Here is a 25569-nt window from a genome sequence, read left to right as displayed (position 1 = left end):
ATCCTTCTGAACTTCTCTTCCTTTAGGCAGATATGGATCCTCAACAAGAACTAAAATAGTTCTGTACATTTAATTGACTCCTGCTTCATGCTTTTAAAAAAATAAATATGGCTAATTACAAAAGACAGTTAAGGCAATAACTTCACTCCCAGACTTTACAATCAGCAAAAAAAATAATGTATTTTAAAGATAACTTAATTAAACTTAAACTCTACACCTTACTGTAGAATTTCACTTGTGTCTAGTAAGAGTATTTTAATTCAGCAACAGAATTGCTTTTTAAAAAATGGTTAATATGAGATAAATTAGCATTGAAAATAAACTAAATGCTTAACCTTGAAAGGAGTTTACAAAAGTAAACAAACACTAGCAGTTGAAAAGCTGGAGAAAAACAAATTAAAACATCACTGAATAACACAGTCTAAAAAAAAATCATAGCTTTCCCTAATGTGACAGAAATCACCAAAAAATCCAACAGAAAAGGATATTAGTGTCCAGACTGATCTTGAGTCTAGCAGGTTGTCACAAAATATAACTGCAGAAGGTGATAGTTATGGGTTTCTGAACTACTCAGTTCTTTTCTTCTTCCTGCCTGTGTTTTGGAAGGGTTGATAGCATGAGCCATGGCAATCTCGGGTCGTGTTTTCTGCCTCGGTAATAGATTCAGGCTAAGAACTTTCCTGCCGTGTGTATGGAACTACTTACAGGCAAGAACTGTGTCTTACTCATCTTGGATGACCATTGCCTAGAACTGCATCTGGCACATATCTGCAGCTTGGTAATGCTTGGTAAGTGCATAAATGAGATAATGAAAGGAACATCTGACTAACAACCAAGAATTTTTGCCCTAGTTCAGTTGAAACTGCCTACTAATAAACTGCCTTAGTTTTCCCACTTATAAAATGAGGACAATTTTTGATATCTACCCTTACTGAGGCTTTGTGAGAAAAAAAACAGCAATATATATTCAAAAGTATCTGGAAAACTCATAGTAGTAAGCAAGTGTAATTATTATGGTAACTAGCAGCAATTCAGGGTGGGGCAAAAGTAGGTTTATAGCTGTAAGTATGTGAAACAGAGTTTGTTCTCGTATTACTTAATAATTATTGTATAATTTTCCATACAAACAACTGTAAACCTACTTTGCCCCACTCTGTACATGTAGGTTAAAATTGTATATGCAGAGAAACAGACACTGAATGTGAGCTAAAGAATTTATTTTAAAATTCTTTTGAAGAAGCTTAAAATTGAATTAACTTGCTTACCAAAATAATGTGATATGCTGAAATACAGATAAATTCACTTTGAAAATAAAGAAATGGGAGCTAAGATATCCCTTAGGAAATATTAAGTCCTGTGATATCATTGTTTTAAAATGTATAAGAGCTAGAAATTTTAATAATTAATGTTTTTTGGATTACCAGAAAGAAATTTAAGTGTGTTTATATAGTTAATACAACTGAGTTTATCCCAGATCTTAGCCCTCCCACTCCAAAAGGCTTAGTACCATATTAAATGGCTAAAGATGCCTACTCAGCATAAGCAATGTAAAAAGCATGTATTCTTGGGTTGCCAGTGATTTTCCCCAAAATTTAAACAAGCAGAGATATGATCTAAGTGTGAAGTGTCAGAAGTTATACTGATCTTTGTGTTTAAGCAGAACAGATTTATTTTTATTATTAATTCTGTCAATTAATTCAATTTTTTAAAAAACACTAAAATATAAAAATAATTTGCCTTTAGTATAGTTTCCATTTATATAACTCTCACATTCAAAGTTTAGGTTCCCATATTTTTAATAATTTTCCATTTCTTTCTTAGGGGATTTGCTCTAGTCTACAGAGTATTTTTCGGACCATAAGACGCACCTACATTTTAGAGGAAGAAAATAGGAAAAAAACACTGCTCCACCGCCACTACCCCCCACCACGAGCCAGATAAGCTACATTCGGACTATAAGATGCACCCCCCATTTTCCTCCCAAATTTGGGGGGGTGCATCTTATAGTCTGAAAAACACAGTAAGTGGGCCCTTGAAAAATCACCTAATTTAGCTTTCCCCTATCCAGTTACTCAAAATACTTATAACAAGATACATATGCAAGGTAATAAGTGTCATTTTTTTTCTAGATCATATTGACTTTTCATTTCTCAAAATATCCATGTCAGCAAGTTTTTCACACATTTTCATTGGGGTGCTTTAATATAATACACACCCCACCTTCAGGGACAGTGCTGCTCAACCTGATTCCACTGGGCTGCACACTGGAATCAGCTGGAGCAATTTTTTAAATCCTAAGTCCTGGCCCCTCCCCAAAGGTGTTGATTTCATTGATCTGGGGTGCGGCCCTGGCACCAGAATCTTTTAAAGTTACCCAGGTCATTCTACGGTGCCATCATGGCTGAGAACCTCCGCTTTGCAAGTTGACAGTCTTGGAGGAAAGATCACTAACAACAGCAACAAACCACCCATTTATGGGGTATGTACTTGTGCCCGGCTAAGCGCTCTATGTACCGGATGTCATTTAACTCACGACAACCTTACTGGAAAAGATTGATACTAATTCCTCCTTTAGGAATAAGCACATGACAATGAGAAAGATTCAGGACTCTCCCAAGATGCTACCACTGTTCAGGGGCTGAATCAGAACTCAAGGGCAGTTCTGTCCTCCCAGGGGGAACTCTCCATCACCAACTACCTCATGGCGGGAATGTGCCACGAACCAGATTCTTTTTTAAGGGCAAGTCAGAGCGCTAGTGAATACAAGTGACAGAAGAACTACCTCCAGGGATATAAACACACTAAAATTAACAAGATATTAGAAATGCCAATTTTTCTCCTTATCCTGATTGTCAGAACTGATTGCAAACTTTCTCAAAATAGTAGTATTTGAGGTGAAGAACTCTCCCGGGCAGTGTTCTGGTCTAGCTGCATACGTCTCAGTTGTCATGGACACAGGAAAGAACAATGAAATCATTATTTGACTATTATTTCTTAGTTGCTAGTCAGCCTATGATTCTGCCTGTGCACTGCATCTCGGCATTCCCTTTGGATCAGGGGAGCTGTCCCTCCTGGTAGTGACAGAATAACCACAAACAAAACAATCTTTCTCAGGGGAAAGCCATCTTTATCTGTCAATATTAGTCACTTGGGAAACAGAGATGCAGCAGCTGAAAAAACAGTCTGACTGTTTTAAGTTTACAGGTGGCCTTATAATGGAAAGTTTTACACACTGAAATTCCTTTTTCAAGTTAAAAAAAGTTTGGGAAAAAAGGGACAAAATTTGGCAGTATTTTAATGCAATGTTTCTAACCAGCTTACGAAAGCAAAAGATCACATTTTAGTGAAGCTTGGCGAATCGAGCACCAGCCTCCTGGCAAGCGGACCCAGTTAACTGTTACCACCCTCTCTGTGCTGTACATTCCTCATGGGTAAAATCAGATCAGCCACACGCATGTGTTATCACAAGACACTTAAGAAATGTTTTCTGAATGAATTCATGGACATTGGGGAGAACTAATTCAAAAACTATTTCCGAGAAGCAAATTGTATACACCATCACATAATAATGTCAGCATGTAAGTAACAGGTCAGCAGCTTGAAGTCCAGCTAGAAGGTATTTTGATGTATATGTTTGTTTGCTTGTGCATGCAGTTGTTTGTGTGCGTGTTGTTTGTTTGGGAGAAACCAGAATGAAAAGACAAGAAGGCGTGTGACTGGTGATTCTATAAGCACTAGCGGCAAGGGTCGGATGCTCGGGTTCCATCAGAGACACTTGCTGCACTTTCCCCAGCATTTGGGGCAATGAGGCAGACAGGACTGGTCTAGTTTGTAGGTGGCTCAAAACCTTTTTGCTTATTGGATCATCAGAACTTAAACTTTTTGTAGGAAAAGGCACTGTTTGAGGCCTATCCCATAGAATAAAGGACAATTAGTCAAATTTATTGATTTAGTGACTCCTACAATAAAGTTTTCCTAGAATAAAATAAGAGTATTAAAAAACCAGATTAAACAGCTATTGACAAGTCAGAAAAGTACGGGACACCATGGTGGACAGTCCCGAGTGAGAACACTGAACCACGGAGTTGAGGGGTTAGAAAAAAATACAGAAACTAATGAGAAAGGAGAGACAGTTAATTACAGGCTTGGGTAATGATTTTGCCTTCAAATCCTGGGAAAATGGCTGACAGACCCTAGTTAAACTATAAATCAGCAGTTGTCAATTAGGTGGTCTCTTTATAGCTGGGGTGGGATACTGAAATAACTAAATTAAGGACAAGATCTTTATTACTTGTCTTGGTTAATAATGCTTGATAAAATTTGCTCCAAATAATACTCCACAATTTTAAGATCCCAAAAGTTACTATGAATGACAAATATAATCAAATATCTACAAAAATGTAAATGTCTTTCACTTTTAAACAAAATAGGTCTTGGGTGAAGGTAGTGACCCAAGTTATTTGATAGGGTGACCCATGGGATGTGAATTGAGAATCACTCCTATAGACTCTCTACAGAATATTGAAAAGGAAATTTCCAGAAGCAGCCTAATGACTCTGTTTTGGAAATGGAAAGACCACTACATCTGGTGAAAACTATTACATTAATGATATCCAGGTTTAAGAACAAAACAAAACTCTACCACCCCAAATTAGAATTAAGCAAAAATAAGATTAGGTTTCTAGAAGGCAAACAAAATATACAGTTTAATTGTAGAACAGAATTATAGTTAGCATATGTTCATATAATGTATCACTCATCTATGAAGATATTTTTAAATGTTTGGAATATGCCTAAATACCTCTACGTTTTTCCCTCTCCGTTAATAGTAACTAAACTTACTGAGTGCTGGGCACAGCTACGAGCACTTTATGTGTATCAACCCAACTGATCCATCCAACAACCTTATCAAGTAGATCGCAATGTATCTCTAGTTTATGGATGAGGCACAGAATGTGAACCTGCCTGCACAAGGTAACACACCTAGTGAGTGTCAGAGTCAGAATGCGATGCCAGGTAAAGCATCAGGATCCCCTCAGCACACCCCTCCCTGGATGACCTCTACTCTCTTTGCAAGGTAAAACTCACCATGAAAGCATGGATGCCTCTTGATAGTGTGTCATATTTTCTTCTTTGTCGATCTCATTTGTACCTATTTCATTGCTTAGCTCCCATAAACGTACTCAAAAGTTTGCCACCTATGGAACTATTTCTGGAAAGCTATGTAATTCCAAAACAAAGATCTGGAAACAAAAATGAGGTAGGGGTGGGCAAAAGTAGGTTTACAGTTGGAAAAAGACATGCAGGTTGTGATTATTAAAATAGCTTTATTAACTCAAAAGAGTGTCACAATGGCACGGCGCACTTAGGTCCATTCGTGTAAGCGCTCAAATTGCTGACCTTCATTACCTCCACGTTCTTGTAGTCTGCTTGCTACACTCAAGCACACTTTGGCAGAGAGTTCTTTTTTGTCATCAATAAACTTACTTTTGCCCACCCTGTATATATATATATATATATATATATATATATATATATATATATAGTTTTTTTCCACACACACACACACACGAATGAATGAAATAACTCCTTGGGACACCAGAGTAGGAACTTCATAAACCAGAAGAGAAAATTAAGATTATGTTGCTGTGACCCCACTGAAGAAGTACACTGTCATGTGACTACATGCTCCTCTCTGTGTCTGCAACACATGTGGAAGTGACTCAGCTATTCCTGAGGGAGTGTGGGGCAAGTAGAAAGATTGACTTAAATAAATATGACTAACACAGTGACCTCTGAACTTGAGAAAATAAACCTACCTCCAAACAATGAGCAACTTAACAGTCTATGCATCTTATCGTCATTCCTAGGAAACCAGGTATTGGGAAGATACAGGTCTACATCCATGCCTAGTCAAGACTCAGGAAGACATGTACGATGCAAGCTTGCAGAATCAATGGGAATTTAGGTACTGTGCATTAAAGTCCCTCCAAGATTGACTCCTATTTCGAGCGATCACAGCACAAACACTAAGACCCTTCGGACTTCCTTTCTCTCCCCTTGCAGCTATCAGGAGTGAAAGGAATAGGACATCTGGGACAGTGTGTGGTTTCTGGGTCAATGTCTAAATTTGGTGGCAGGTGAGCAGCAATGACATGCATTAGGCACGGGGCGGGGGGGGTTGCGGAACTGTACCAACTCCCTCGGATCACTTAGGACTCACTACATGCTCTAGTACCTTGACGAAAGGTTTAAAGTTTTTAAAATTAGCATTTAAAACCAAAATAAAATGGACATCCATTCAGTCATCTTATCTGTTCATTCAACAAAATTTTCTTGAGTATCTACCCCATGCCAGGCTCTGTGTTGGGCATCGGGGATACAGCAGAGCACCAAACAGACCGTGATTTGTATCCTCAGGGAGCTTATTGTTTGCCAATAGAAATAGGAAGAGCATGTTTTCACATCTGTCATTATTCTACATCGACTTTATTTAACAATTAATATTATGCTTTCTTACATTTAAAAAACAGGTCAGTGTTATAGCTTAACAGAATGTAAAAACAATGCTAATAAAATATATGTATTAAAAGTGTGACTTCCCTTATGTTTATTCAAATGCAAGAATACCTAAATTCATATAAACTGCACAAATCATAACCAAGAAGCAGACATTTTCCAATGCAGAAATAGTTAATCTGCTGACGACCTATACATACTAGTGACCACTGCAACACCCATTTTCTCCAACCTTGAAGCCTCCTTTATTACGCTTTTTTGGTTCGCACTTCCCCTTTGGTTCTCCTCTGCTGCCTGACTATTCAACATACATACATACATCTACTCACCCACCCACCCATTTATTCATTGCACAAATATGTGCCAGGAACAGATGGAGTGAGAACCTCTGGAATCCATTTACCCTTGTCCCTTAGGACCCGAGTCTCTCAGAGGTTGAAAGAGACCTAAGATGCTTCTGTTTACTAAGACTCTCAGTATGCAAAAAAGAAATGCCAACTAACAGACTTATTAAAATGTACTTCATTTTTGATAGCTACATTTTACATATTAATGCCTTTAACACCCAATTGCAATGACAAAGGCAATGAGTTTATGTCTGGTTTTATTCGAAAGAAATGTCAAAATCTATGATGTCCTCTGGGAATGTGAGGCCCCATTCAAATGGCCCTCCTGGTCCTGCTTACACCCTTTTCCTCTTGGCTTCTGGCACATTCTCATCTTGTTGCCAGAGAAAAGACACCAGGGTATCTGCCTATATGAGCGGCTCCATCTAATTCCCTACTGCTTACACTCCTGGGCATCTCCAGGGAAGTAAACCTCAGAAGGGCACAGGATCCTAGAGGTGGGCTTAAGGGTCTTAAACGCCCTGGGCTCCAGGGCTCCTATTAGTAGTATTTCACACTTAGTACAAGTTTAAAAAATAAGATTTTTGTGGCTCACCCATAAATTACATAACATTGTCCTAGGAGGAAATGCACCCTGATTGCAAATAACTAACCTAAAACTACAGATTTCTGGAACATGACTTACACACTCACGGCATTACATGAAACCATACTCTTTCTCCATACCCAAGGTAATTGCATTTCTTATTTTTTCTTATAGAGTTGCCTTACATGTTTTTTTCTCTATACAAGAATGTTTTTTAAAAAATTTAACTTGCCCACAAAAACACTTGCTGTCCATTTCTAACTTCCATAAATCATGGAAAGTAATAGACATCCTTTTTGAGTTTATAATATAAAATATTTCTGTGTAGGGCTGCACACAAGCAGCAACTGTACATCTCATATTGGTTATATGCTTATATTCCATTCTACAAAGCAAATCATACTGTTAAGCATAGTACTATTCGCATTGAGATACACCTTAGGTCAAAAAATAAAAGTTTTATTTTCAGTGCTACTCTGTGAGTTATCACTCCTACAAGGAACATTCCCTTCACAATCAGCAAAATAAGATGCTCAGCCTCCTCCACATTTATGGCACATAAGCAAAATAGGTCTCAATAGAATTGTATTGTTTTGTGGTAAATGCGATTTGAATAAAAACAGATTTAGTGAGTGACTACTTAATCTAAACTGTGTGCTACTCGTGGAGATAAAAAATAAATAAGACTTGGTCTTCCACTGAAAGGGACTCACGTCTCAAGATTTGAAAAACAAGAAATAAATCCAGTGTAATCTTTTAAATGAGTCACAACAAATTTTTAAATTGTGAAAAGCATCCGTGTAGAGTGAAACATAATACTACCTCGTATGTAAGCATACCAATGAAAGTATTATAAATATACATAATACTGGATAATGGCTATTTAAATACCCACTATTGAATGAACAAATAATACATTTCTAAACTATGGAATATGTAAATCCAGCAAGGGTGGCATAGACATTACTACCACTGCTTTAAAAGAAAACTTAGGTGCTAGGGTCTCTACTTTTCTTTCTTTTATTTCCCCTCTTTGCTTCCCTGTTGACCTCCCAATCTCCAGCATATTCATGCTGCAAAGAGTAGAAGTCATAGGCCAATGCAGATTGCCATGCAAACATGAAGGAAACAGTTCTTAAAAAATCTTATTTCTTGGTGCTCAATTAGGAAGCCATGAGACTATATTGCTCTGTAAAAGATGCCGATATGTCTTTCAATTGTGATACCATCACATTCCTACTTCCAACTTAATATAAAATAAATGCTTTCTTAGTGCAACTAAAATTATTCAATGAAAAAATTCTCTAAAGAGTCTCAGCATTTATTACATCAAATACTTTCATTCATCCTCTTTATAAATTTCCTAAATTTTGTAGCTGTATAGGTTTCTCATTAAGAGAGAAAGAAATAATTTGTTTTAGTAATCTTTTTTTTTTTTTTTAATGTTTTAAGACATGGGAAAGTTATACTGCCATCTTGTGGTTAAAAGTTCATTGACAGGAGCAAGGACCAGGTATTTCCCATTAACTCCAAAATACAATATGTATTATATTTATCTTTTTTAAAAAATACTGTTTGGAACTTTTGTTTAATAAAAAATTTTTCTTCACATCTCACTCACTTTCTTATGTTAAAGCTCACTAGAGTAAAACAAGAAGTAGCATTACGAGTTGCTGCCTCGGACAAATACAAAAAGAACTATACATTTGGCACTCTAGATCCTTCTCACAGAAGCTCGTAATTTACTATTAGTGCAACATACATTCTAATACTGAAAATTTATAGGGACAAAATTATGTAATCTAGGCGTTTCATTTCACAAGGTAATCTCCAAAACCTACAAGTAATTAATACAATATGCATGCTAAGCTTATCAAAAATTTTTATTTGATCCAGGACTCTACTTTAATTACAAAAGCAAGACCACCACAGAGAAAATAAATTTTATAGCAACATGGTTTCTTCCATTTCTCTTACTTAGATACATAAACCTATTTTCCATATATAAATAAGAATCATGATTATAAAAAGATCAGTTGCAAAAGTACAGTCCTCTATATTTTCCAAATGTATAATCTTCCATGATCTATGCAAGGCACCTGTTCCAAATGTTTCACAGTAATGGAATCTAAATAAAAGGTTAACACACTTTTACATCTGTCTGCAGAAAGCCTTTTTCTTTTCTCTTTTTAGCAAATCACCAAAATTGTAGTAAGACAGCGCCATCTATAGGTATGCACAAGCACTGAATGGTGTTCTTTGGGATGTGATTGCCCACCGTTTTTACACTAGCCAAGCAAATGTATTGCCCTAGGAAAAAACTACAAAATAACACTGCTCATTCTTGAATATCTGGAGGAGTGTCTGTAATTTATTTCAAAATGTATTTAGGTCCTGGCCAGGTAACTCAGTTGGTTAGAACATCATCCCTATTCTCCAAGGTTGCAGGTTCAATCCCCGGTCAAGGCACATAAAAGAATCAACAAATGAATGCATAAGTAAGTTGAACAACAAAACAATATTTTTTTTCTCTCTCTCTCTCTTTCTCTTTCTCTCCCCCTCCCCCTCCTCCCTCCCCTCCTCCCTCCCTGACACCTTTCATACTCTAAAATCAATAAATAAAGGTTTTTTAAAAACCAAATGTTTTAATCGATCTCTATAATTATTCACCAGAATAATAATGACAATAACAACAACAGCCACAGCAACAATAATAAAAAGTAATGTTTCCCATAATTGTATTTCTCTGATTTTGGTACACTTGATGATCCATAAATATTCATAACTTTCCCAAAATTTAGCATAATGACATCTCTCTTCTCTCTTTCAATCTCTCTCTGTAAAACTTTGGGCCACAATTCTATTTTGGGTGTCATCCAATTCTATTGAAATATATATTTTATATTCTTTCTCCAAAGTTATATCTCCCTCTTACAAAAGTCCATTCTAGCTTTTATAGACATTCGACCAAACTCACCTTTGCATCTAACCTAAAGCTACAAGGTTCATGTAAACAAAAAGGCTCAAGACACCATTTTATGCAACTTAAATTCCCTTGTTTGTCCACTCTGATTTGGAGTTGTTCTCACTCCAGTGAGTCATTCTGGTGTCTTGCCTAGTTACATAAGGATTTGATTACCAATTACCTGAGGATTGAGACTCAGTTCATTCCTAATCAATTGCCTGTAGGAGTTGGCAGAAAAGGGGTAGCCCATTGATGCTGACGGGCCCCCTGCTGGGTAACATGGAGAATTTCAGGCTTGTGCTATGTCTAGCATTTAAAGATCTGGCTAAAACAAGAAAGGTCCTGTTTCATCAAGAGCAGACCCTGTTTGTTCATCAATACTCGAGTTTCAGAGCACCTACAATACTTAACCCAACCAGAAAGACAAGAGGCCTTCTGAAGGTGATACTCTGTATGTGGCTGCCAACCTGATATCTCTTTCTGCCCACTATGAGGCAGGATAGGGTAGTGCGTAGCAGTACAAGCTTCGAAAGCAAAGAGATTTTGAGCCCCTGCTCTGTCACTGGCCTTGAGCAAGTTATTTAATTTTTCTGAGCTTCAGTTTCTTCACCCTCAAGAAATTACAAATTAATATCAATGATCTAGGCAAAGTAAGGTGCTTTGACCATAGTAATTATTCAATAAATGTCAGTACTTAAGACTTATCTTACAGTTTCCCATTTGTCTTATAAAAATTAATGACTAGATAATTATGTAGGGTCCACCTAACCCAAACAAACACCCAGAGAAATTCATGTGTAACTTCTTAAGATAACAAAAAGAATGAATGAGAAAGGCTGAACTCAAAATAAGGATGAGTACAACTATATAAAAAGACAAAATGGTATTTGAGGGTCTAATATCAGTCTCAAAATTTATCTCTGACATATTTTTGAAAATTGTCAGAGTCCATGTGACTCTTGATTGCATATTGTTTTACTGTGTAAGTTAGAAACTTGTCTGCAGGGCACAGAGGGGTTGAGTATAGGGACCCAAGAGTTATCTGCAAATGGGTAATGCTGAAACCAGAGAGCAGATGGGCTTGTTCAGGGAAATAACAGAGGGTGTACGACAGAACACTTTAGAACCCCACAGAACATAATTTTTTAAATTTATTTTTCAATTACAGTTTATATACAATATTATATTAGCTTCAGGTGTACAGCCCACCGATTAGACATTTATATAACTTAGGAAGTCTTCACTTCAATAAAACTAATACCCATCTGGCACCATATACAGTTATTACAATGTTATACTATATTCCCTATGCTGTACTTTACATCCCCATGACTATTCTGTAACTACCAATTTGTACTTCTTTAACTTTTTCACCCATCCTCCCAAACCCTCTCCTATTTGGCAACCATCAAAATGTTCTCTCCATATATGAGTCTGTTTCTATTTTGTTTGTTCATTTATCTTGCTTTTTAGATTCCACATTAAAGTGAAATCTTATGGCATTTGTCATTTTCTGACTTAGTTCACTCGGCACAATCCATATCGTTCTGATGGCAAGATTTCCTTCTTTTAATGGCTGAATCATGTTCCACTGTATATGTGCCCCACTTTTTCTTTATTCATTTATCTGTTGATGGACACTTAAGTTGCTCCCATGTCTTGGCTATTGTAAATAATGCTGCAATGAACATAGGGATGCATATGTCTTTTCAATGTAGTATTTTGGGTTTCTTCAGATAAATACCAAGAAATGGAATTTCTGGGTCCTTCTTTGCTTATTGTTATAGCCTTTGTCTGATATAAGTGTTTCTGCCCAGCATTTTTGTCTGTTTGTTTCCGCTTTCATGAAATATGTTTTTCCATCTTTTCATTTTTAGTCTGTATATGTCTTTTGACCTGAAGTGAGTCTCTTGTAGACAGCAAGGTGGGTGGGACTGGGTCTCAGAGAATCACCAGGGTGGAGCTAACGGTATTAAGTTGATGGAGACTCAGATATGGCCTGGCCTGCACCTACAGAGGGACAACTCAGAAAAGGAACAATGGTCTCTGTCCACACTTCTGTCTGGGAGAAAGCTGCCCCTGCAGCCCTCACCATAAAGCTGGACAATTCAATTCCTACCCACATATATCTGGTTCCTTTCAAGGTACTGCCCTAGTGCTGGAGCTCAAAGGGAATGAGTCCAAGTAAGTCCATGTGTGGGCCCTTTAAGAGGAACACCTGGGACTCCAGAAGCCCTCTGTCTCAGCCACAGTCTCCACTGGTTTTCACAGCCAGAAGTTATGGGGGCTTCTTTTCCCAACACTGGAATCCTGGCTGGGGGGGGAGGGGCGGCAATGCTGATGATGCTGGAGCTCTTGCTCTTCAGAGGCAACCTCTTCAGCCCAGATAGCCCTCCCAACTTTTAACCACCACATGCGCATGTGGGGCCAGCCAGACCCGTGGTGGTCTTCACCTCTCCCACTACTCTGGATATGGCTTATTCTTTAATTTTCTAGTTAAAGGACTTCCATTCCTCCAGAACTCAGGCACTTCTGAATGGCTATTCTGTAGTTTAGTTATAATTTAGATGTGGTTGTGTTTCTGAGTACTACATTTACCTATACTGACGTCTTGACTGGAAGCAGAACATCAGTTTTTAAGGAAAGGGAAAAAGAGGAACAATAAAAAAGTGGGGAGAGTCCTGGCTGGGTGGCTCAGTTGGTTGGAGTGCCATCCTACACACCAAAAGGCCGAGGGTTCTGTTCCCGGCCTGTGCACATATCAAGGTTGTGGATTTGATCCCTGGTTAAGGTGCTAAATCTTCCTCTCTCTCTAAAATCAACAAGCCTATCCTCAGTGAGGATTTTTTTTAAGTGATGAGATGTGAAGAAAGGGGTAAAAATCAATAGCACAGACAACTTTAAAGAGAAAAATTGGCCAGAGATGTGAAATTCAAGAAATAATCGGTAAAATTAGGAATGAGAATCAGTAGTTAATAGTTTCAGCAGAAAGGTAAAGTCAGATATGCCAATTACAATAGGTTGAAAACTGAGTGAGAAACTTTTCACAAAGTTTTACATTGAAATGAAAACAAATGCAAGGCCACATCTAGAGATAGGTGACATGAATTTGAGAAACACAATGTGAAGAGAAAAATACAACTGAATGCCTGTTGTGGGTTGAAATGTGTCCCCAAAAAAGATATGTTCAAATTCCTAACCTCTGGGATCTGAGAATATGACCTTACTTGGAAATAGTGTCTTTACAGAAGTAATCAGGTTAAGATGAGGTCATACTGGGGTACAGTGGGCCCTAATCCAATGAGTGGTGTCCTCTAAGAAGACGAGTGTTTGGGCACAGAGACAGAGACAAGTAGGGGGAGAGAGCCATGTGACAACGGCCAAAGAACACAAGTATTGTTGACCACTGCCAGGAGCGGAGCGAGAAGAGAGGCATGGAACAGATCCTCCCTTGGGGCCTCCAGGAGGAACCAGCCGTGCCGCACCTTGATTTCAGACTTGCAGTCTCCAGAACTGTGACACAGTAAGTCCTGTCGTCATAAGCCACCCGGTTTGTGGGACAAACAGCCCTCACAAACTAACACAAGGACTATGAATAACAATCAAAAGCTGCAGAGCTGCCCTGGCCAAGCGGCTCAGTTGGTGGGAACATGGTCCTGCACACCGAAATGTTGTGGGTTCGATCTCCAGTCAGGGTGCATACAGGAGGCAACCAATCAGTGTCTCTCCCATTCTCTCCCTCCTTCCCTTCTTCCCTTCTTCCGTCCCTCCCCTTCTCTATCTTTCAAATCTATACGCATATCCTCAGGTGAGGAATAGATGAATGAATAAATGATACAGACTTAACATAATACTCACAATGAGCATAAGCCATGATTACTTAAAAGTATGGAAATAATTTCCATAAACACAATAATTTAAAAGGAAAAGGAAAAGACAATAGGTAAGAAAAATCAGTTAAAATCTAGAACAATTAAGAATCTTGCAGAAAACCCTTAATGTGGTTTCAACCGTTGCCATTTGAAGATACCACCTACTTTAATCAGAATGATGAAAATGATTTGTTCATCTCTTTTAAGTTTGGGGTCCTGGAATGAAAAATGATACATAATTTTTTTAATTATCATGGGCCTCTCAGAAAATGGAAGAGATTTTAGACCTGAAGGTAATTTTTTTTCACTTAGATTACAATGAAAAAAATATTGTATTGTTGCAAGTATCAGTTGTCTAATGACAAGAACCCGAAGAAGAATATTCTGTGACTTGTGCTTCTGGTATTTGTTCATTAATATAGTCAACAAACCTTTCTGAATACCTACTGTGGTGTACCTAAAACACCAGGTTCTTATTGCTCTGAGATGTCAAAGTCAAGAACGGGGGGGGGGGGGGGGGGAGGGTTTACAGGGGAAGGAAAGTGAGAAAGGGCTGCTTTAACGAGGTGTTCCTCAAACGTTGTGTAGAAGTTGTTTTATGTCAACTGAATCACGTACACATATACTATACTTATGCTTTTTAAATGTCTTTCAGTTAAGGACAGTAAAATGAGAAATTCTTTGAAATGTAGTTATGAAATTCATATTTTACCAGTTCTTAAATTCATGTTTTTGAGATCTAGGTTTTTCCCTAAGAGAGACAAGACTACATTTTAATTAAAACACATCCCTTAAAGGTATTTTATAATTAATTTGAGCAGTAGAGTTGCTTCCTCCTATATGGTAGAAATAAGGGGAATTTTTCCTCCCTAATTACCCAGATAATGGGTTCCAGCCTCCCTTTGATGTGTCATAAAGGCTCACCTGTTTCTACAACCTGCTATTTATTATCAAACAATTGCAGTTTCCCAAATCCTGAATTTCCAAAGGTGCCATTTATCCAAATCACATGTGTGTCCCCTTTGCGCCCATTCTGAGAAAGAATTCTCCTTGATCAAAATTTTAACCTTGATTACCCCCCGGTGCATCACCTCTTTTATTACCTAGTCCAAATTAGAATCCAGAGGACTACTAGTACACATACGGCCTGTTAAGGCATTTCTCTTAACTGCATTTTAACTAGGGTAATAATAGGTATAAATCTTGTGAAAAAGAAGACATATAAGATCAGGAGTTTAAAAAATGAGATTTAAAATTATCCCATACCTTTATAGTGACCTTTTTACATCGAAAGCCTAGGACTCTCTCCCATCAGTGCAATGAACATTTCACATAAACTGTCAATAGTTCATCTCCCCAAAGCCTGTCCATGAATCCCAGGTTTCCCTTCCCCCAAAAAGGTCTTTCCTTTCACTTTCTCATTTGCCCCCTTGAAAGTGATTAATGAGATACACTGCACAAAGACTTGCAATTGTCTAATGCAAAAGTGGAAAACTTGTTTCCACAATACTTTGAACAATTTGACTAAAACTTCTCCATGGAGTGACTGAAGATGCCCAGGGCGGTGGAAGGGTGCCCACAGGATACCAGGGACTAGTGTAGGGCTGGAGAAGCAAGTCAGCATCCTGCCAGCCTGGTGATCGTGTAAGTAATATACAGAGGAGGAATGTTCTAGGAAACACTGAGCGGAACTTACAGACTTTGAGGAATGTAAGTATGAGATTCTGAGAGGCAAGAGTAGGAGGATCCTAGAAATGCCACTGTGGAAGGGATTCAGTGTGAACAGGGCTGAGGCATGCCTTCAGGAAGGAGCCTGACAACCCCGGGTAAGGACAGAGTCTCTCAGGAGTCCAGGAGGACTTCATCAGAAACCCTGGGAGATTCTGAAGTTGGGGTGCAAAGCCCTATGAGAACCTAAAGGAGAAAACCACCTAAGTGGGCCTAAAAAGCTCCTACATGACATTAGATAAGAATTCCATGAACTTTGGAAACACAGGAAAGAGCCCAAACTAGTCTTTAGGGAGCATGGGAGGGTCTCAGGTAGAGCCATGCTCCTGGCCTCAACGAAGAGATGTGCACAAAAGAGAAACCTTCTGGAGCCCTGATGATGGGCAGCCAGTGTAATGATGTGGGATCAGGGGATGTTGAGGCCCAGGGACCCAGGGAGTGCTAGCAAGTTTGGGGAGACTCGGTCAGTGTTGCTGTCAGACTGGCTGCCAATCCATTCGGTGCTTCTGTGAGAAAGAGAAAAAGGTGTCCATTCTCCCCTAGGTGGAGGCATCTCGGCTCTGGAGTACACGGAGGGTGGATCAGAGCACGGGCTAGATTTCAGTCCCCACTGGCTCCAGTGACCAGAGTCCTTCTGCAGGCAACCATCTGCCCAACTGCACACAGAGGCCCTGGGTGGACTGAGGGTTTTCTTTTGGCTAAAAGCTAATTGGTACCCACGCACATGAAACTATTTGAAAAGAGCAAGGTATTATAGCAGAAAGACTATAAGGATTGTATTTGTAGATAAAAGTTCTTCTAAGGGATGTAAAATAGTAAGACATAGAGAGATAATAAGGGATAGCATACTTGACTTGATCTTTCCAATAAATGTCTGTCAATAGGAATAATATTTCCTAGTCCCTTCCCTATCCTGATTTTTTGTAGAAATGGTTGCATGCTTGTGCAACCATAGGCAAGTTAATTAGACCCTCTGTACATCAGTTTCTTCATCCTGGAGTTGTGGTAAGGATTGAAAACGTTAATACACATAAAGCTTAGAACTGGGTCTGGCATTTACTGTTGACTCCATAAATGCTAGCCATTTTCATTATTTGTACCAATCACATGTTAATGAGAATGCTAAGCTGGATAGGGCTATAGAGACCATCTGGGAAACATTTATGGAGAAGATAGCTTTTCAAGCTAAGCCTTGGAAAATGGATAGGATTTCAATAGGTAGAGAAAACAAGGGGAAGACATCCCAGGCATTGGGAATAAAGGTGGAGAGGTACAGCAACATTCAAGTATGGTTAGCAGATTTATTTAGCAGAAACCAAATGGAATGTGCAGGAGAGGGGTAGAAAATAAATCTGAAAGCTAAATGGAGGGCACATAATAAGGCGTGCAGAATTCATTCTCCTCTCTCTGGTCAGCAATAAAAACCAAGATATTTAACTTGCAACCCTCTGATCTGGCTCCCACTCTATGGGCTCTCTTTTCTCAAAGGTCAAGTGCAATACTTCTAAAACTTGGAAGTACAAACCAATGACTTGGGGACCTTCCTAAAATGCAGATGCTGATACAGTAGGCCTGGAGTGAGGCCTGAGAGCCTACATTTTTAACAAACTTCCAGGTGCTACCATGCCCCTGCTGTTTACCCCTGGATCACACTGATACCAAGGGTCCAATCCAATGGCCTCTTCTCATTTTCATCCTTAATCACTCTACAGTATTAGACCTTAGTGATCTTCCTGAAGCCATCATCATTGGCTTCTATTCTCTCACCTGAATCTTCGGCTACTGCTTGAAGCTGAGAATACAGACTAGAAGCCTGTAAAACTCCAATACATACAGACTTGTTTTGAGCACAGCTTTCATCACATAAAAGTTGCCTTTGGTCATAATATCTAAGTATAATAGTTAGCTATAAACTCAAGGTCGGTCTTTAGATGTGTATCGTCCAAGCAACTGTCAGTGCATCAATCTCTTTGGTTTTTTAAATGCAAATATTACAAACCATCTTTTTAAAAAAAAAGATAGGCTTATGTAATTAGAAGACACACCTATTGCCCATCTCATGGTGTGTGCCGCTTCGCTGGAGAAAATCTCACCTGAGTTCCCCATCCCACCCCCGCCCCAACGCCCACATGGGCATTGGCTATAATTGGTGAAGAGATGGGTCCCTGACCGATACTGGGTTATTTTGGGTCTTTCCTCAGATTTTACACTAGGAAAAAGCATGTCAGTCTCTTCTTGCTCTCTCTACAGAACAGAAATCAAGAAGCATGTAAGTGCAGGAGCTATTAGGGAACACCTTCGGCCATGTGGACTCCAGAGCAGACAACAGCAGAAAGAAGACTGATGAAGTCACCAGAAGAGCATACGGAAATAGCTCCACAGCGTGGCACCTGACGACCTTGCACATTCCCACATAGACCAGCTGGGCAAGGCTTACCCACAATCTGACCCAAGTCTTGGCAGATGTCCTGTGATTTCTTCTAGCCTAAGGGAAGATTAGCAGCCTGCTGAGGAGCTTCTGAGAGGCTGTTTCTCCCATTATCTTGTGGAAGGCTTCCACAAGGCCATTTCTCATCAATCTCCCTAGTTTCACTTGAGCACAAGACTTTCCACCTCACTCCTACTTAGGGTAAAGCTGCAGACTTCAGTGAAGTCTGTGAAACTGCTTGGCTGTGGTTCTGAGAGACCAATAGCAGAGGGACCTCCTGCTCATACCGTTTACCATCTGGTCTGTTCAATTTGGTGTTACCTGTGGAACAAGGGACACAGGGAACTGACACCATTAACTACTTGTGTTTGTTGTCTGTGTAAGTAATGAACTGTCTGAATCCATTTGGGCATATTTACCCCTTACCAGGCAAACTTAAGGAAGCAATAGTAACACCTGTAGTAATACTACTTGTGGCCCCATTTTTAGCCACCACCTTACTGCTCTGGGAATGCTTAATCATTTGACAAAGAGAAAAAGGAAGACATGGCAAGAGTTCACTTCCTGAGTTCCCCTCAGTGCCCCAGCTCCTGATTCCAATCTGTTCCAGGAATGCATCCCAGACCCTGAATTCCGTGGTATACCCTAGTATTTCTCTAATAAACCTCCCTAGTTGCTTTTTCTTAAGAAATTCAGGATGTATTTTTAGCCTTTACCATCAAAAGATTATATTATACACACACATACACACAGAGGTGTTGCATTTGATGACAGTTTCAGTCAGAACTCCAGTGCTAGAGATTCCCATGCATTTTTTATATTTATTAAAATTCTAACTCTTGTATGTTAATTTTTTTTTGGCCCTTGATGTAGTATATGTAATATGATTAGCCTGAACTTATTAAAGTCCAATAAATATAAAATTTTATGAAAATGTTATTGGCCAAGCAGAAGAAAACATGACTCTCTTTCACTGTGGTGAAAGTGTAAATTACTCTCATCATTTATCAATAATTTCATAGTACTAAATGTATATATCAACTATGCTATGTTTAATGTATCTTATAAATGTACTAATTTTCATTCATATTAGTTACAATTTTAAGAACATGGTGGAATCACACATTATATTTGTGCCAAATAGTTTTCACCCAACAAAACAATGTAAGTAGGATTAGAGTTTGATTAACTATTAACATCCCTTGAGTTTAGCTGTGTCTAATACATGGTATGATCATCTAAGCCAATATACAGGTGATTGTCAATAGTTTAGGATGTTCACCAATTAACTTCACTTTCCTATTGGGCCAGCTGAGTTTTCTTTGATCAGAGTCATGGACTCTGAATCGGGTGAGTCAGGGACAGCTGAAGAGTCTTGAACATTGTGGAATGTGACCAAAACGGTGAATAGGTTGATGCAGATCCATCATCACTGCAGGGAAACAACTGAAAAAGTAGACCGTGGAGCCACTGACATCACAACAATGGACAGACATAGCATAATTACATACGATAAATTCATGCCTTGATTTGCATACTAATAAAATATCATCTTTGTGAAAGTGTACGGATTGTAAGTGATGCATCTGGCTGCTTGCAGTACCCCTAAGATGTAAGTAGTTCATGACATAACGAAAACTGGTCATAATTTGTAGTAGTTCCTTTTATAAAAAGTTCAAAACTGTTTGGAAATAAAGTAAATTTTACTAGTGGAAGTTAAACATTAGACATCTAGTCACTGCCTTAATATGATTTCTTAGAGTTACCAAAATAAAAGAGACTATCTACATTTATATCACTGTTATATGGTAATGAGTGAATTCTACAATAATTTTATACTTATAATAAAAATGCACCAGAGTACATAAGATTAATTTTCAATCAACTAATAACTTATAAAATATGTTCACATAACATAATCTCACAAATAACTTTCTGTAGCCACACTTAGTAATTATTTCCATGATTAGTAGCACAGACTTTTTTCTAATGTTTTTCCCCACACTATAACTCTCCCTAAATTAATGTGAACCCATTCTGTCAAAGGTGTTTGTATGTGTTAACATTAGTATTTGATTTTAATACGTCTATTTAAGGCACAAATAGTCCCAAGCTAGCACCATATGCAGTAAGAAGACCGGCGGAGTCCTGAGGTACACATTTTAAGGAGGGAGGTAGGAGTTATGCAAGATCTGAATGCACTCAGAAGAAAGAGGCTACAACAGAGAGCAAAGCTAAGTCTGACAGAAGCTGGATGGTTTCACGTAAAATAGCCAGCAGGCGAAAAGGCCTCCTCAAAGGCGCAGGCCTTGGGGCCGCCTACGTTGCCGCGCAGGCTAGGAACCGAGAAGGAGCGGAACCCGAGAGCGGCCGACGCGGGCGCCTCGGCGACGTGACCGCAGCGCACCCGCCGCCCGCGCCCGCCCTCCCCGCTCCGGTTCCGCCGGCTCACGTTCTGCTCCCGCGCCGCGGGATGTAGAGGGAGGTGGCAAAACTTCGGTTGGAAAACTTGTCTGAGAAACGTTTGCAAGCAAAGATGAAAAGCAACTGGCCCCCGACGGGGGAGCGGACTTACCAGCGGAACCACCAGCCACGATCTGCCGAGAAGCCTCCTTCACGAAGCCGACCTCGGCCTTGGCCGTCATCTCCGCGAAGCCCAAGGGCGACGGCGGGCGGAGTTGAACTGACGGGCTCCCGGGCCTGCAGAGCTTCTCCTGATCCGGAGAGCCCGGGCCGACTCGCTCCTCAGGCCGAGTGCCTCACCGTGAGGCGGCGATCCCGCGACTGCTCGGAGGCGGCGGTTCCGGGCGCAGATTTCTGCGTGATCTCCTGCGGGTCCGAACCTGCCCGCCTACTTGCCCCAGGGGCTCTTACTGGTCCCCGCGTGGCTCCCGCGGCTCCACGAGGGTACCCGGGAGGAGAAAAGACTCGCGGACCGGGTTGGGTTGGCCGGTTGAAGCAGGTGGGGTTTGGTCTCCTAGATTGGCGCCCGGGGGCTCCCCTATCAGGAGCCTCCAGCAGTTTGACAAGCTGGACGTGCTGCCTCTGATAGCGCAAGGGGAGAAATGACCCTGACCTAGAGTCCCAGCCACAGAGCTGGGGCGACCCTTGCTCCTCCTGGCAAGACAGAACACAGCGCAGTTCTAGAGATGGGACAGGTGGATAAATTCCTTAGAGTTACTTGCACGGAAGTTGTGGTTTGCAGAAACTAACTCAAAGCAAATCCAGTTTACAATTATCATACAGTAGAGCTAATGTAAGCACTATAATAAAAATAGTTTTGGCATAAGGGAATTATCTAATACCTCATCAACTTGAGTTTTATTTTACTGAATTTTTTTTTTTTTTAAAGAGGCCTTATTACAAGTAAGTCTCTTCTGTACCACAGAGGTCGGTGGTTCTCAAAGTATGATCTTAGGACCCAGCAGCATCAGAGTGATATGGGAGTTTGTACGAAATGCAAATTTATGACCCCACTCGGTCCTACTGAACCAGAATCTCTGGATGTAGGGCTCAAAAACCTGTACCTTAAGAAGTTCTCTAGTGACTGTTGATGAACCACTGACCTAAATAATCAAGGAACATTAAGGAACTACCAGTGTATTCTCTGTATAAAAAGCTAGATTATTTACACTAGCCCTTTAGGATAGTTGACAAAAGAAAAAAAACTAATTTATATATCTTTAAACCACAACTTGCAAATGCTGTGCAGGAGAAAAACAGATTCTAAAATTTTAATGGACCTGGAGGGTATTATGCTCAGTGAAATAAGACAGAGAAAAACAAATACTATATAATTTCACTTATAAGTGGAATCGAAAGAACAAAATAAACAAAATTGAAACAGACTCAGACGTAAAGAAGGAACTGGTGGTCACCAGAGGGGAAGAAGGTTGGGAAACTGGGTGAAAGAGTTGAAGGGATGGAGAAGCACAAATTGGTAGTTACAAAATAGGCATGGGGAAATAAATAAACTACAGGAAATACAGTCAATAATACGGTGATAACTATGGTGCCATTTGGGGTTCTAGAAATATGCAAAAGAGCACTATGTCAAGTATATGATTATCTTGACATTTAGCTGTACAACTGAAACCAGTAGAAAATAAAATTGAAAGAAAAAATCCAATTTTAGAAACATACCATACCTGCAACAGACAGGAGATGATATAAGAAAGAGAAAACGAGAAACTTTGGTGCCCCTATTGTTACATTACTTTTTAAACGTGGAATGTAGTACTAAATATGTTTAGTTTTGAGCCATATGAAATTGAAATTTTTAAAAAATATATTGTTCAGTTACAGTTGTCCTGCCTTTTTCCCTATTGCTCAGCCCTACCCCTACCCCACCCTACTCCCACAGTCAATCCCCCCCGCATTGTCTGTGCCTATGAGTCCTCTATTCCTGTTCCTTTGCTTGCTTGCCCCTTCCCCTTCTTTTCCCCGTTATCCTCCTCCCCCCACTTCTGGTCACTGTCAGTTTGTTCTTAATTTCCAGTTCTCTGGTTCTGTTTTGCTCAGTTGTTTGTTTTGTTGATTAGGTTCCACTTATAGGTGAGGTCATATGGTATTTGTCTTTCATCATATGGTATTTTGTCTTATTTCACTTAGCATAAGGCTCTCCAGTTCCATCCATGCTGTTACGAAGGGTAGGAGTTCCTTTTTCCTTTCTACTACATAGTATTCCATTGTGTAAATGTACCAGTTTTTTGATGCACTTACTTACTGATGGGCATTTAGGCTGTTTCCTGCACTTGGCTGTTTTAAATAACACTACTATGAACACCAGGGTGCATAGGTTCATTTGAATTAGTGTTTCAGGATTCTCAGGTATAGTCCCAGCAATGGGATCACTGGATCAAAAGGCAGTTCCATCTGTAGTTTTTTGAGGAAACTCCATGCTGTTTTCCACAGTGGCTGCACCAGTCTGCATTCCCACCAACAGTGTACTAGGTTTCTCTTTTCTCCACAACCTCACCAGCACTTATTGTTTATTGATTTATTAATAATGGCCATTCTGACTGCTGTGAAGTAGCATCTCATTGTGGTTTTAATTTGCATCTCTAATGGCTAGCGATGTTGAGCATTTTTTCATGTGTCTATGAGCCCTCTGTATGTCCTCCATGGAGAAGTGTCTGTTCAGGTCCCTTGCCTATTTTTTAATTGCATTTTTTGCCTTCCTGGTGTGGAGTCATGTGAGTTCTTTATATATTTTGGAGATCAAACCCATGTCCGAGATATCACTGGGAAATGTGTTTTACCACATCATTGACTCCCTTTCCATTTTGTTGATGTTTTCTTTAACTGTGAAGAAGCTTTTTAATTTGATATAGTCCCATTTGTTTATTCTTTCCTTTATATCCCTTGCCCTAGGGAATGTATCAGTGAAAATATTGCTGCATGGGATATCTGAAATTTTCTGCCTGTTTTCCTCTAGGATTTTTATGGCATCACAACTTATATTTAAGTCTTTTATCCATCTTGAGCTTATTTGTGTGTATGGTATAAGTTGGTGATCTAGTTTCATTTTTTTGCATGTACTTATCCAGATCTCCCAACACTATTTATTGAAAAGGATATTTTTGCTCCATTGTATGTTCCTGCCCCCTTTGTCAAATATTAACTGACCTTATTGATATGGGTTTATTTCTGGGATCTCTATTCTGTTCCATTGAGTATGTGTCTGTTCTTATGCCAGTACCAGACTGTTTTGAGTACAGTGGCCTTGTAATAAAGTTTGATGTCAGATATTGTGATCCCTCCTGCTTTGTTCTTCTTTCTCAAAATTGCTGAGGCTATTCAGGGTCATTTATGGTTCCATGTACATTTTTGAAATATTTGTTCTATATCTGTGAAATATGCTGTTGGTATTTTGATAGGGATTGCATTGAATCAATAGATTGCTTTGTGTAGTATGGACATTTTGATGATGTTAATTCTTCCAATCCATGAACATGGTATATGCTTCCATTTACTTATGTCTTCCTGAATTTCTTTCTTCAGTGTTGTATAGTTATCTGAGTACAGGTCTTTTATCTCCATGCTTAAGTTTATTCCTAAGTATTTTATTTTTCTTGTTGCTATAGTACACAGGAATTTGTTCCTAATTTCTGTTTCTGATATTTCACTGTCGGTGTATAAAAATGCCTTCAATTTCTGAATGTTGACTTTGTATCCTGCTGCTTTGCCAAATTCATTTATTAGGTCAAGTAGTTTTTTGGTGGAGTCTATAGGGTTTTCTGTGTACGCTATCATGTTATCTGCAAACAGTGACAGCTTTACTTCCCCCTTTCCTATTTGGATGCCTTTCTTTCTTTTACTTGTCTGATTTCTGTGGCTATAACTTCCAAGACAATGTTTAATAGAAGTGGTGAAAGTGGACATCCTTGTCCTATGCCTGTTCCTAGGGAGATAGCTTTTAGTTTTTGCCCATTGAGTATGATGTTGGCTGTAGGTTTCTCATATATGTCCTTTATTATGTTGAGGTATACTCCCTCTATTCTCACTTTGTTGAGTGTTTTTATCATAAATGGGTGCTATACTTTATCAAATGCTTTTTTAGCATCTACTGATATGATCATGTAGTTTTTGTCTTTCGTATTGTTTATGTGGTGTATTACATTTATTTATTGATTTGCGAATATTGTACCATCCTTGCATCCCTGGGATGAATCCCGCTTGATCATGGTGTATGACCTTTTTAATGTATTGCTGGATCCAGTTTGCCAATATTTTGTTGAGGATTTTAGCATCTATGTTCATCAGCAATATTGTCCTGTAGTTTTCTTTCTTTACTTTGTCTTTACCTGTTTTTGGAATTAGGATGATACTGGCCTTGTAAAAAGAGTTTGAGAGTCTTCCTTCTTCTTGAATTTTTTGGAATAGTTTGAGAAGGATAGGAGGTAATTCTTCCTTAAATGATTGATAAAATTCACTTCTGAAGCCATCCTGTCCACAGCTTTTGTCTGCCAGTTTTTTTGATTAGTGCTTCAATTTCACTAGCTAATATTGATCTATTCAGGCATTATGTTTCTTTTTGACTCAGTTTTAGAGGATTATATATTTCTAGAAATTTGTCCATTTCACCCAGGTTTTCAAATTTCTTGGCATATAGTTGTTTGTAG

General features: G+C 39.1%; 1 protein-coding gene across 1 annotated transcript in view; it reads right to left on the bottom strand.

Annotated features, from left to right (window-relative positions):
• The window catches only part of SLC25A21 (solute carrier family 25 member 21), a 460856-nt gene extending 439593 nt beyond the window's left edge, over positions 1–21263 (bottom strand). The window contains exon 1 of the mRNA XM_045187980.2: positions 21021–21263. Coding sequence (XP_045043915.1) covers positions 21021–21090 — 70 coding nt within the window. The 5' untranslated portion in view covers positions 21091–21263. The remainder of the gene's footprint in view (positions 1–21020) is intronic.
• Between the last annotated feature and the right edge of the window lie 4306 nt (positions 21264–25569).

Source organism: Desmodus rotundus, chromosome 7 (genome assembly GCF_022682495.2).
Source record: "Desmodus rotundus isolate HL8 chromosome 7, HLdesRot8A.1, whole genome shotgun sequence".
In the NCBI taxonomy this organism is placed as follows: domain Eukaryota; kingdom Metazoa; phylum Chordata; class Mammalia; order Chiroptera; family Phyllostomidae; genus Desmodus; species Desmodus rotundus.
Note: the sequence above shows the minus strand (reverse complement) of the source record. Positions and strands in the feature narration are given on the sequence as shown.